The sequence below is a fragment of the Mauremys reevesii genome, linkage group 4, assembly GCF_016161935.1.
Source record: "Mauremys reevesii isolate NIE-2019 linkage group 4, ASM1616193v1, whole genome shotgun sequence".
In the NCBI taxonomy this organism is placed as follows: domain Eukaryota; kingdom Metazoa; phylum Chordata; order Testudines; family Geoemydidae; genus Mauremys; species Mauremys reevesii.
In genome coordinates, this window is record NC_052626.1 from 15,477,357 (window position 1) to 15,491,686 (window position 14,330).

The 14,330-nt window shown below is 41.1% G+C and overlaps 1 protein-coding gene across 2 annotated transcripts in view; it reads right to left on the reverse strand.

The window, feature by feature from the left end:
- Positions 1 to 14,330, reverse strand: part of SGPP1 (sphingosine-1-phosphate phosphatase 1) — a 50,737-nt gene that overhangs the window by 22,698 nt on the left and 13,709 nt on the right. For both annotated transcript variants that reach the window (XM_039536683.1, XM_039536682.1), the window contains exon 2: positions 2,691 to 2,780. In XM_039536683.1, the coding sequence (XP_039392617.1) occupies positions 2,691 to 2,780 (90 nt within the window). The remainder of the gene's footprint in view (positions 1 to 2,690; positions 2,781 to 14,330) is intronic.

Sequence of the window (14,330 nt, forward strand, 5' to 3'; positions counted from 1 at the left end):
TGCAATGTACAAAGAGCCTAAGATTCAGCAGAGATGGTTTCTGGGACTGGTTTTCACAGAAGTGGTCCTAAGCCCCATCTGAAGCTGCCAAGTTCTGGTATCTGCACTCCTAAGAATGAGACAAAGGTAAAACCCACTGTGAACGATTGCCAGGTAGGAATGGGATAAACAGCAACAAAGTTTGGTAACTTAAAAAAAAAAAAAAAAAAACCTAGCAGATAGTGTCATGGTTAGATATTACTAATAGTCACTAGGCCTACAACAGAATTCCTTAGCAAGTGCACACTGGGATTGCAACAACAAAGTACTGATCTCTACTATTTACAATATGTAGAAATACACAGCTGTAATATATGTTAGGAAGAATCCATTTATTTGAATACTAGTTTGTTATTCCAATGATTCTGCTGTGTCGCAGACTTATCGTTATACACCTCTACCCCGATATAATGCGACCCAATATAAGGCGGGTTCGCATACATGGCGGTAAAGCTCTGACATGCTGCTCTGAGCAGCGTATTAAGGGTGCTGGGCCAGGCCGGGGGGTTTGATAAGGGTCAGAGGGTCTCAGGGGCAGTCAGGGGCTTCCCGCCCCCCCCAGGGCATGGGGGGCAGGAGCTGTGGGAGGGCACTTTTGGGGCCTCGCAGTCCCGGAGTGGCCCGGGGGATTAGCGGGGCGCCAGGACCAGCCCACTCTGCTTCCCTTGCCCCGGCCTCATCCGTGTCGCTCGGTTCCCCCCTCCAGCAGCGGCAGAAGCGGAGCAGCCCAGCCCCAGCCCGCTCCACTCCACCAGCTCCCAGCCGCAGCGCTCCGCTTCCCACTGCAGATGAGTATGGAGGGCGTCCTTTCCCCAACCTCCCCGCACTCACCTGCAGCAGCAAGCAGAGCACCGCGGCTGGCAGGTGGAGGAGTGGAGCGGGCTGGGGCTGGGCTGCTCCGCTTTCCGCCGCTGCCGGTGAGTGCCTGTTGGGGGGCGGGGGCGCAGATAGAGATCGGAGCAGTCAGGGGACAGGTGGGTTGGGTAGGGGGTGGGGTCCTGAGGGTGATTAGGGACAGGGGTCTCTCAAGGGGGTAGTCAGGGAACAAGGAACAGAGGATATAACGCGGTCTCGCCTATAATGCGATGAGATTTTTTTTGTCTCCCAAGGACCGCGTTATATCGGGGTAAAGGTGTACTTGTACTGAATATGCTTTATTTTTAAGTATTTTGTAATTTTTTTTTTATTTTTTTTTTAAAAGGAGACTGCCCTACTTGGGTAATTTTTGATATATCATGACTGGGGGCTGCTCTACACGGGGGGGGTTCGATCTAAGGTACGCAACTTCAGCTACGCGAATAGCGTAGTTGAAGTCGAAGTACCTTAGTTCGAATTACTTACCCGTCCTCACAGCGCGGGATCGACGTCCGTGGCTCCCCCGTCGACTCCACCACCGCCGTTCACGGTGGTGGAGTTCCGGAGTCGACGGGAGCGCGTTCGGAGTTCGATATATCGCGTCTAGATGAGACGCGATATATCGAAGTCCGAGAAATCGATTGCTACCCGCCGATATGGCGGGTAGTGAAGACATACCCTAAGAAACAAGTTGAGCTGCCAGATGTATTTCATAATTTGGTTACCACGTTTGTGAATTACCAAAGTTGTGTGTTTGAAAAAGGGTTACTCCATCGATGTGTGTCTTTTTTGGTGCTATAAAGCCATCATCATGCTGCATTACTGACTGTTAATACAAAGGCAGAAGCAGCATAGTATTAGTCTAATCCATACAAAGGTATGTCACAAAAATAGGATTATGACTAAGAAGAAAAGCAGCAGTGGAAATGGGAGGGAGAAGCCCTTTGACCATGCAGATGTCTTCCAGAATATCAAGGCAACACAAAACTACTGACCAAGCACATTCTCTTCCCAGTGTGTGGTAGCATGAAAGTCTTCTTCCCTTAAATAAGATTTAACTTGATGCTTTTGCAGAGTGCCAAGGCGTCAAGTGAAAGCTGAATGAGCATGAAAAGCTTTCCTCGTGCCCTCACAAAGTACTTCAACCCTTCTCTGGATGAGCTATCAAAGAGGGAGAGGGCAATTTTGTCCCTTTGCCTGTTAGTCCTTGACTTCTGCACTGAAACTGCAAACAAGAGTGCCAATTAATTTTAATTGTGTAAAGTTAACAAGCTTGATATGGAATTTTTAACCGTAATATTGGTCCTTCAGCCAGTCTTACTATGTGAAAAATGCTTTATACAATTTATTTTGTTTTTAAGTATGTGTGGTGAAAATGTTTTTAGTTACAAACCCAATCAGCAATAAACTATTACCTCTTAATAAGGGCACACATTTTGCTAGTTTTAGTTACCGTAATTATTTAAAAAAATTATGTCAAAAGCATCTAGGGTTCTAGACAGCTGCCTTTTCTGAACACTTATAAAGTTACTAGGTAAAATCTTTGTAGACTGTATAGTTTTTCTATTTGCTAATAAATTATACAATGATAAACAATTTATTTCATTTAAATTTAACAATAGAGTACTGGATCCACATATAGTAACATATGCTGAAAAAAGCCCCTCAGATTACCACAGTGCACAAGATACCTTAGTGTAGTTTAAATATCTGAATATTACAGAGGGATATGAAAGCAGGTATATGTTGTCGTCATTACGTAAAGTAACAGATTTAATGTGTGGTGTTTCTCTTACCAAAATTGAGTGCATTCCCATGTAAATTCGACTAAAACAAACCAGAGAACACCAACCGATCACAAGAATCAGACCATACACAAGAGGATACTGGAAAAAAACAAAACAAAAAAGATTGTATTAGAATCATAAGCCATAAGTATATACTCCATGAAAATGATTTAGCAATGAATAGCTACACCACACTCAGATCTCATATTTCAAATACCATTTTAAATTGTACACAGAACAGTTCTAATGAAGTTAGCTAAAGCCTACAGCCCAGATTGAGGGGAGTGGAACATTTCTCTCTGATTTACGGAAACATTAGTTGCGTCCATGATGTATTAAATCTCCATAAAAAGGAGTTCCAGCATGTTGGTGCTACAAAATCATTGCATACTATTTTCCCTATCCTAAAGAAAGCCTCACTTGTTTGTTTCCTTACCAATACAATCTCTTCCTCATTCCCTTTCTCTCCAAGCATCTTGAGTGAGTCTGTTCTTCTTCTCCTTCAACTCAACTCCTGTTGACTGACTCTCACATCTCTCACTCCGGTGATAATTCCCCACTCCCCAAATCCCAAGAAACTTGCTTCCACTGATTTCAATGAGTTTTGAATCAGGTCTCAAATGCTCTCAACTCTTCTTTTAAAGCCCACTTCAAAAACTACTTTTACTTTCCACTACCAAGTTAGGTCCTGATCCAGCAAAGCACTTAAGCATGTGTGCAACTTTATTAAAGTCAACAGAACTAAATCACATGCTTAACTTTAAGCACCTAAGTAGTTCTAAAGTTGCACACATGCTTAAGTGCTTTACTGCATCAGGGCATTATATGCTAGTGCTGTTTACTATTTCTCCTCTTGCTCAAGGCTCAGTTTTTACTTAAGTGTCAGAGCTTACATCATTTCCTCACTGTATGGATCCATTTATTTTAACCCTTGTCTCTCTTTCCTACCCCCTTCCCTATGTCTGCTTTTCTATTCTAGTCACAGTACAGGCACTGCTGGGCAGGACCATGTCTTTTTAATCAATTAAGCATCATACAAAGTTAGAACATTATGAAGATATGTAATAAAATTATAATACTGTAACACAGTAAGGACAGGGCCATCCCTAGGGGGGGTGCAAGGCCTGGAGCGGAAGAGACCGATTCGTCTCATTCAGGACTGACAACACTGGCCAATCACACCGGCCCACTGGGCCCCCCAAAGCACAGGGCTCAGAGCAGTTGCCCCAATTTGCCCTACCCAAGGGACAGCTCTGAGTAAGAATGTAGGTTCTTGAGAGTAGAAACAGAGCTTAAAACATTTGGGCACTATTCACATATTACCATCATACCCAACCAACTCTGTTTTGGAAGTTTGCTTCAGATTTTAATATTCAAGTCTAAATACTTTTTGCTTTTGGTCTCTCTCATAATCAAGCTAGGCAGTTGGTTATTTTTTTTCCTTTGTCTGTCCACTTAGGCCCTGTCTATACTACAAAGTTTTGTCAGTAAAATTTATGTCGCTTTAATTAAAACTGCTGTTGCATGTCCACACTAGCTCATTGTGTCGGTAAAGTGCATCCACACGAACAGCTCTTGCATCGACACAGAGAGCAGTGCGACGGAGTAGCTATCCCACTGTGCAACTGGCCGCAGGGTGCTTTGAGAAGGGTTTGCAATGCCTCATGGGGCAGGTACAGCATCACATGGTGCAGGTTTCTCAATCTCATCATTCCAGGGGCATCCTAGTAGATTGTCAGCTTTTCAACTGAAAGGGATGAGGGGAAGAGAAAGGATAGTGGTGTGTCTGGGGTGAGGAAGACAGCAGGCTGACCGACCTATCCAAACGCAAAAAAAAAGCTTTATGCTTCTCATCGAGGTGGTTTTGTTTTGCCACCAAAAGTAGCTTTGTTCTGTGTACACCTCCCCTGTTTCGTCAGCAAAAGGCAGCTTTTGCCGACAAAACTCTGTTATGTAGACAAGGCCTTATTCTCTTATCTGTTATATCGCAAGCTTTTTATCATTTTCTGCGTGTTCATACTGTGCCTAGCACAATGGGACCCTGACCTGGTTTGCCACCATAATGTTCAAATTATTATTACCGTCATTACTTCATAACAATACTCTCCAGTAACAGCTACTCCTTTCCTGTAGTAATACTACCTAGATTTTTACAAGTAATCCTTGCTAGAATCTTTCACCTGATCATACAGTACTTTTTGTTTGTCTGTGGAAAGTAATAATAGAAAAGAAAAGCCTTATTTTCTAAAGAACCAGAACATAGCCTATAGTGGTCATGCACAGACTAAAAGTTTAGACTGTATTTTTAATTACTGGCTCTCTTCTAGGAGGTACAGAAAATCACTCGTCTTCCAAAATCTATCTGCAAAATGACAAAGTTATATCAGCTACAGTACCAACGCTCATTGCTTATTTTGTTACAACAGACAAACATTTGTACCTGAAATTGAATTAAACTTTTTTTTCTCCCCAAGAGCAACTAACTATGCAAGGCAGAGGCATAAAATAATTGACTATGGAAAAAGCATGCTTTTTCTCTGAAAAGGGACTTTAAAAAAAAAAGTGGTTCCATATTTATTTGACAGTTCCAGATCAATTCTGCTCAGTTTACCAGTAAAAACATTAATTTTAATCAGCAAAGTCAGCAGATTAGGCTGACCGTACACCAGATCCTTGAGTTTACGACAGTGCTTCATTGGTGGGGGGGGCGGTATTAAAAATAGAGGTATTTTAGAGAAGGCACCACTGCTTTTAAAAAGCTACAGTAGAGCCTCAGTATGAACTGATCAGTCAACCACACATCTCATTTGGAACCAGAAGTATGCAATCGGACAGCAGAAGAGACGGGGAGGGAGGGAGGGAAGGAAGAAAGAGCAAATACAGTACAGTACTGTGTTAAATGAAAACTACTGAAAAATAAAGGGAAAGCAGCATTTCTTTTTCTGCATAGCTCTGCAAAGCTGTATTAAGTCAATGTTCAGTTGCAAACTTTTGAAAGAATCACCATAATATTCAATAGGTATCAAGGAACTGGTAAACAGGATGCAACCAAGATGAAAAATCCTTAGTGGCACTGGAGGTCTCCTATGATCTAGTAAAATTATTTATAATACAATATCCTGTGACAAGGTACAACACTGATAAATTACTGTTGTGATAAAGCACTCCAAAGAGGTACTCCATATCAGTTTTGCTGATTTCAAAGTAGCAATGACAGGAGAGAGACTAGTGCTAACCTATTTTATGAGAAAAACTTGCTAAACAGTATACCATCTGACATTTTAAGAAAAAGCTAGGGTTGACAGAGGACACCCAGTAGGTGCAACATCCTTCGAGTCACAAATATAACAGAACACATTTTCCATTTCCATTCAAAATGCATGCTGCAATCTACAACACATGATGCTGCTGCCGCCAAGTATTTAAACAGAAGTTTCACTAACCCTTCAAAAGACACCATTTTAATTAATATGGCTATATGGGTTTATTCATACTCAAACTTCATGAAGTGTGTTTGTAGATCCAAAGAGTTTTCAGATTTTGATCAGAAAGTGTTTTACACAATATTGAGTTTACCCATCTGTGAAGTGGGAAAAATAACGTATCTATTCTCCAGGGTCTTACAAAAACATAATATTTGTACAGAACCTTGCAATATTTTGTTGAAAAGAGGACATTGTAAAATCTTCAGACAGTAAACTAACTTTGTTAAACAATTAATTGTCTGCATATTTTTCAAAAAAATGGGTGGTAGTGCAGGAAAACAGAAGTTGTATTTATTCAAAGGAATTACAGTTATCCCAGAACACTTTCATGGAATAGATGGTTATAAAACATCTAGTCACTCATCTACTACAGCAAGACTACATTAAAAGCAATCTAGAAACGCTAATTAAACCTTTGCTAGCATCCTTTTAATGATACATAAATAACTCAGACGCACTTTTGCACATTTTACAAGATCCTTAAAATATTTTAACAGCCAAATAAGTCTATTGAGGAGACCCACTATTTCAGAAATACTTGCTGCAGAACCAAGTCTTTCAACTCCCACTTGTGTGTGACTAAGCCCTCCTGCTGAGATAATCTGCTAAATTGTTTTGAGCAGCCAGCAAATGAAGGGATATCAGGCTGACTCAATGGAAAAAAATACATCATGCCAACAAAAGAACCACTTTTCATCATAGTGGGGCAGATGCTTCCCCCTTCTTGCTGTTTATATAGTGCATCACAGTTGGATTGTCTGTTAGGACCTGAACAGTGGTGCACCAAAGCAAGGGTAGGAAAGTCTTGCAAACTAGACAAACAGTTCTGACTTCTAATTTATTTGTATCACTGAGACTGCATCCAAAACCCCCAAAACCTCCTATATTTGGAGGTTGTCCTACTGTGCACCTCAGTCCTGCTTGAACACATCTGTTACAATGAATCTAAGGGGGCAGGTGGGTGGAATAGAACACCTTGACAGATCTGAAGGTCTGTCCACCAACACGGAGATGGCAGCACTTTTGGTACTTCTACCAGTAGTCCATGCTGCGCCTGATTGGTTGATAAAACTAGTATCAGCCCCCTGAATAGGATGGAGGTAGAGTCTTGAATATGGAGTCCTAAGGACATGCTGCCATGTGATCTAGTAAGGTGAGACAGATTGTCACGCATGTTTTTGGCTGACTGTAGAGGTTTGAAATGAAATGTTTTATTGTACAAAACCTCAAGGAAAGTACACTTTAGATAACACTGAGTCCAACCTTGCTCCTCTGAGTAGGGGTGGGAATAAATTTGTTGCAGTTGATTGTGAGACTTATATGGGAAAACAGCTGAAGAACTATGTGAATCTCTCTATTGGAAGTGTGCCCACTGAATCAACCAATTATCAAGAAAGGGGAACACTTGAAGGCCGTGTCCCCTCAGATATGCTATCACCTCAGAGAGGCATTTGCTAAACATTTGAAGCTGTTGAGAGACTGAAAAGTAGGCTTCTGAATTGGTAATGAAGTCCATTGACCATGAAATAGATACTTCCTATGAACCAAATGAACTGCCACATGGAAATAAGCTTCTGTAAGTCAAGTGTCACAAACCAATTCACAGGCTTATTGGAAAGGATTATTGAAGAAAGGGTAGCCATCTGAAATTTGAAGCAGCAGATGAATTTGTTGAGATGTCAGATATAATATTAGATGTCAACCTTCATTCTTTTTTGGAATGAAGAAGTAGGGGGAAATAGAACCCCTTGAAGCAGAACTCTGAAGGCACCCTACTGAAAAAGAGTTTCTCTCCATACACAGCAGGCTGTTGTGATACGAGGTCCCTGAAAGGCGATGGGGTGGCAGAGACTGAAATTAAGTTTAATATCCTTTCCAGACAATATCTAAAACAAGTTCCGACAACTCTAAACTTCATAGATCCCAGGCTGGTCTAACCTGCTCTGGGGCAGAGAATCAGAGAACATAACTGATTGTGGGTTCTCAGTTTCTGCTCTCTCCCCGCCACCTTTTTATGATCTGCATGGCTCTCTGGAGAAGGGGAGCCATCCTTCACTAGGTACTCTCCTAGCTTCAGACAGAGCCATTCAAGTTCCTGTCCTGCTCTCCCAGGGTGTCCCATAGTATGGCAGGAAATGTGTGGGAGAGCAGCTGGAGTTAACTCCCCTCCCTCCCCTGTGACACAGTGTGTGGCCAGTGGGGAGCTGCTGCAGCAGGAAGGGACAGCACCCAGTATATAATTGCCAGCTCACCCCACAGCTGCCCCTGAGGCTACAGGTGTAGTGGTACAAGGCAGCTGGGAAAGCAGTAACCCTTAACTCTTCCCTTTAGTGGCAGAGTTGATTCAAACACTTGACTTCTTTTAAACGTAAGAGTATAGCTCATGAAATGCATTAATTCCAATTTTAGCAACACCTGCAACTGTCTCATGCTATAAGCCTCAGCTCCTGGAGTAATGAAATTGCATATGCAGCTCAGCTTCCAACTGGGAAGTGTGCAGGGGAGGAAGGGAGACTGTTTCTATTTCTCAAGGTTCCCAGGGGGTGGGCGTGGGGGGACACTTGAAAATACAAACCTTAAAAGGCTCAAAGCCCAGAAGACAAAAAAAACACAACTTTTTTTAAATCTCATGATTTAAAATAATCTCATGATTTTGGAGGAACTGACATGATTTTTTTCATCACTTGTGGTTAGCAATACTGAATTTATAATCAAATATAAATTGTTTAAGATAGCTGCCTGGAAGGAAACTGAATATTACTGATTTATAGAAAGAACTCTGCTGAGTTTCTATTTCTCCCAGTTTGCTTGCTTACTAAAGCTATCTGCATTAATCTAGGATCCTTAACGATTCATCTGCTCTTGTTGCTAACCCTTAGGAACACAGAAGATGAGACAACACCAAGTCACCACAAACATTATCCACTGATCCAAGGTGCATTGGAAGCTCAACTCAAAATAAAAATAAATGTGATATGCAGGCATTTATCAAAGTTAGGGAGAAACCTGAAATAGTCTGAACATACTCCATTCACCTTGACCTTTACATAAGGAAGCCTGGAAAATTATGATATTGTCTTCTACAAACCACATAAAGAGAACTTTAATTCTTTAAGGTTTTTGTTAAAGCATGAATGTCAATACTTTTCTTGAACACATGGCATGGAAAAAAATCTTTCAAGATTCTGTACATTACATTATTGGGAAGGAAGAACATGCTTCATTTTAACTGGTACGTACTGTATCTGAGAGTCCAGAAATAAACAAAATTTCAAACTTTTTAATAGAAGTTCTGAAGTCCTCAGATTAAGATGGAATACTGTTTCACAACTCATAAAGGGCAAGACATTTTTCTTAAACTACATATTTGCAAAACACTGTATTGCGCAAAATAGGGTGCAGTTCCTTTTATCGTTTAAGAATCATTAGTTTTACAAAGCCATAAAAGGGAGGCAGTCACAAGACACACGGCATACTTCCAAGATTAGTTTCATTTCCTATATAGCAAAAAGAATATCAGTCTGATAAATTTAAGAACTGTGTGGTCCAGTATAGACCACAGTAGCTGTTTGTACAGGAGTACTGCAGGTGCTAGGAGTCATACAAAATCTAAGACTTGTAAAATGTATCAGAACTCTTATGTACTCCAGTTGTCTTTGGGGAACATGCTTAGGATTTTAGCTAATCAGGAATCCCAGAGACCTCAGCTTTCCAATAATGGCACAGATTGATACTTGGATCTTTTCCATAGTACTAGCAATTTCTACTTAAGTAGAAAGAAAATGCCAAAGTAAAGCCACAAAATTACAGTAATTTCAATATGTGGTTCCTTAAGTAAGAAAGTGCCAGATCAGCAGAGCTGCAACAGCATATGAGAAATTCCCCTATGGAAACATGCACTGGCATCCAGGAGATGATGAGTTCAAATCTTATTTCATCCACATACTAGGGGTGTGCTTCACTGCTCTTCTTATTAAGCAAGACCTCAGGAGGTACACAAGTGTCATTCAAAATATTTTCACAGAGGAAATGTGTGAAGATCTGAAAGGTTCCCAAGATCACTTCTGGCACAGCTGGGAACAGAAACCAAATTTCATGCATTTGGCCATGCTGTCTCTCAGAAAGACTAGACTAAGTCTTCATACTTGGCTATACTTTCTTTAAAATGGGCTACCCCTGCATCTCCACCTCTGTAAGACAATGCGAGACATACAGTGAATGATAATCTTTAGTTACATGACTCAATGCTTTCCTCCTTGCCCCTTTGGAGTGGTGTTGTCAAGACATGGGTCTAGGACAGTGCTTCTCCATTGTGGGCCACATCCAATACCACCTGAATGGCCCTGAGGATGCCACATGGGGTGCAGCTCTGTGCCGATTGGGCCGCAAGCAGCCTGTGGGCAGCCAATTGAGAACCACTGATCTAGGACCTTAGAGAACTGTATTCCATCCCCAGCTCTACCAAAAGATTTTTTATATGATGCTAAGCAAGTCATTTAAACCAATATTTTCAGAGGTGGCCACTCTTTTTTAAAAACTAATTTTATGCTAAAATAAAAATGTCACCTCAAAACTAACTCCAATCACATACTTCTCTATGATAAAACACCACATCATACACTTCAGCAATGCACTGATGTTCAGTAGACATTTACATGTTGCAGATGTCAGAATTAAGGTTTCACAGTACAGTGAGATTCTGAGGAATGAGGTGTTTGTACTGTTACTGAACATGTTGGAAGACGTATTCACAGAGAGGAGGAGTCTGTTAGTGAAAGTGGTGAGTGTGATGAATAGGGGTTATAGTAGGCTAAAAAAGAATATAATAATTGACATTTCTTTGGTTTTAAGGGTTTGTGTGAGTGGCCATTTCCTTTAAGGAACCTTAGAGCTAACATTTTTTTTGTGTAGGAATTATATTAATGAATGACAGATTAGATGACGTGCTAAGTAGAAGAAAAGAAAGTTAACAAATAAGAAATTTTCTGCCATGGAAAGGCCACTGGTGAAGTAATTCTCCTATTTCACTCATCTTTGAATTCCATTTGTTCAAACTCATAGCTATTTAGTTTCTAGTGTTATCCATGAAAATAAATAAATAAATCTATTTAAGACCACAGATGGACCAGACTAGTGTTTATTTACTGTTTTCTTCTTATATCCAGATTCTTTTATTTGGATTTCTGAATGAACTGAATTAAATAAGTCTTGAAATCCTTCTTAAAGTCTTGATGATGGTAATGACCAATTTTCTACTAATCCAGCCACCACTGACAAGAACTCTCTCCAAAAAGCCTCCCCACCTTTCCTCGTAAGAATTTTTTCAAAGATAGCAACTGTTCACCTGGATATCAGTCTTCTATGATCTCAAGCAAAGATGAAGTCTGACTTCTGCCTATAGGTATTACAGTTCCAGTTAAAAACCTCAGGGTATCCACGAATATATCCAATATAAAAAAAAGAGGCTGAGGAAGTCTATTATGACAACTTTAAATTTGCTAGGTATGCTGTCTTTTAGGTATAATGAGAATGTTGTAACAGAGCTGGCAAAAAAGTGTGAACTAATGTCTGGCCACTGCTGGCAATTTCTCCAGAGACTTATTTATTTGACCTCAGAAACAAATGCTCCAAAGTATCATTGTTTCCTTAAGTAATGAAGGCATGGCAATATGTACTTTACAGATCTGATTTTTCCTTTTCAAATCCCTAGATGTTCATATCTCATATATTACACCTCCTGTTTTTATTGGGAAATTCCCATTCTGCTTTAATGGCATCCCCTAAAGTAGGTTAGCAAGCTTCTGGTTGGATCCACTCAGAAAATATTTCCCTTGAAGTGCCCTAACTTGAACTTCTTCCCCTGCTGACTGAATGCCAAGGTTTTTAATCACTTAATCGTTGTTTGAAAACATTAATAAGGAGACAATCTGTCTTGGAAGATTATGACCCAGGGTCAGAAAGTTCCCCTTCCTTAGTGGAAGAGAATACCAAAGAGGACTCTAGACACCCATTTCTTTTAGTTTACAGTTTTCTGTATAGGTGGAAAGGAAATTCTGCTTAATAAAAAAAAGAAAAAAAAAAAAGTGTTTTCCCTTCCTTCTCAGTTAAAAAAAGCCAGGCCTTTCTCAACCTTCTTTCTAATAGTGAGGTTCTAGCATGAGAACAGGGTTCCAAATGTAGTTTTGTTGTGTGTAGTACAGTAACTCTATGTTTGAGAACTAAAATCTGATATTAATCCATTTAATCACATTAAAATTCACATTTTGCCCCTTTTTTCTATCCTCCAAATGTAGGCCATAGCATCCAAAGTAGTTGAAGGAAACAGTATTCTCCTCCCTCAGAAATGGCAAGATCAGAAGCTTCTGCTAGCTAAACCCTCAGATAGCTTTTACAGAGCTTATGATTGCAGAGATAATTAAACTTTCAGATGTGAAGGGAAAGTTATTTTCTTAAGTCTAGACAGAAACCCCCAATGCCTTGGCTGCTGTACTAAGCTTTGCTGCCACAGAGTGAAAGTTGACCAGACTCAGGTCAGTTTTCACTAATAGGCAACTATGAGAACTAAGAATCAGGTCATTTACACTTTCCTGCTGCTCACAGAAATTATGAGAAGCAGACAAACTGGAGATATTTATTTGGGAGAAGGACCCCAACAAAGACACTAGGGTAAAGGCGAAAGCTAAGAGTAGGGCATCAATGACACAGCTCCATAGCAGCAGCTACAAGACTGCAGGCAGAACAGTACCAGAAACCCTACCCAGGGGCGGCTCTATGTTTTTTGCTGTCCCAAGCACGGCAGTCAGGCGGCCTTCGGCGGCACACCTGTAGACGGTCTGCTGGTCACACGGATTTGGCGGTGTTTCTGCGGGTGATCTGCCGGTGTGTGCCTTTGGCGTACCCACCACCGAATTACCACCGAAGCCACAGGACCGGCAGATCTCCCGCAGGCATGCTGCCAAAGGCTGCCTGACTGCCACCCTCATGACGACCGGCACGCCACCCCCCGCGCTGGTGCCTGGAGCCGCCCCTGACCCTACCGCCTCTCCTCCCAGCCACTTGATGAGAGGCCTGGAGGAGGGAAAGTATGCATGCTCCTCTCCCTACTAGCAGCCGGGGATTGGACTTTGAAATTTCAGACATCTACCAACCTTCGGCTGATACAGAAGACTCCAGGCAGGCGGGTCCTTAATATTTCAGAAGATCTGACTTTGAGAACTGACCTTGATAGGGGTATGTGGCAGAATATAAAATCTACATCATCATGTTAGAAATTAAGCAATTGCAATATAAAATTCATCATGTGATATGTCCTGAAATGAAAGACATTTCATCTATATTTTAATCTAACAGACTACCATTATACTGCAAGTTTGTCCAATTTTCTCGACATGTTTTGCTGAAGCAGCTGTTCTGATCTATAAAATGAAACCACCACCAGTACTGCTGAGTAGGACTGGGGAGTAGGAGTAAGGAGGCGATTTGATCTCTCTATGGAGCATCAACGATACAGATGCTGGAATAATGCATACAGCTCTAGAGACCACACATCAAAAAAAGATGTGGAAAAGTTGGAGAAGATGCCAAAAAGAAGGACAAAAATGATTAGAGGGGGTGGAGAAAATGCCTTCCAGTGAGAGACTTAAACAGCTCAATCTGTTTAGTTTATCTTAGAGAAGAGGAAAGTGATCAGGAACAGTCATCATGGATTTACCAAGGGCAAATCATGCCTGATTAACCTAATTGCTTTCTTTGAGGAGATAAATGGGTCTGTGGATGAGGGGAAAGCAGTGGATGTGTTATTCCTTGACTTGAGCAAAGCTTTAGATACAGTCTCCCACAGAAGAAACAGAAGCACATGAAGGGGTACTTCCCTTGAGAGACTGACTTCTGTTAAGATTTCTCAGCTTCTCTTCTCCTTCCTGCAAAAAGAAACTTTATAAAGGACCACGTCTATGTCAACTCCATGATGAGGAATCTCCTGAGACAACGTTAACTGATTTCACAAAACTGTGTCTCTGCAGCATCCTCATCACATGGTGCCATCTATGACAGTGGCTCTGGATGAGGTCACACAGGAAGGGGTAAGTAGACACAGACCCCCTCCAGTCCAAGAGCTATTATTAACACTACCAGCACTTCTGTAAATACTTGCTGTATTATTACT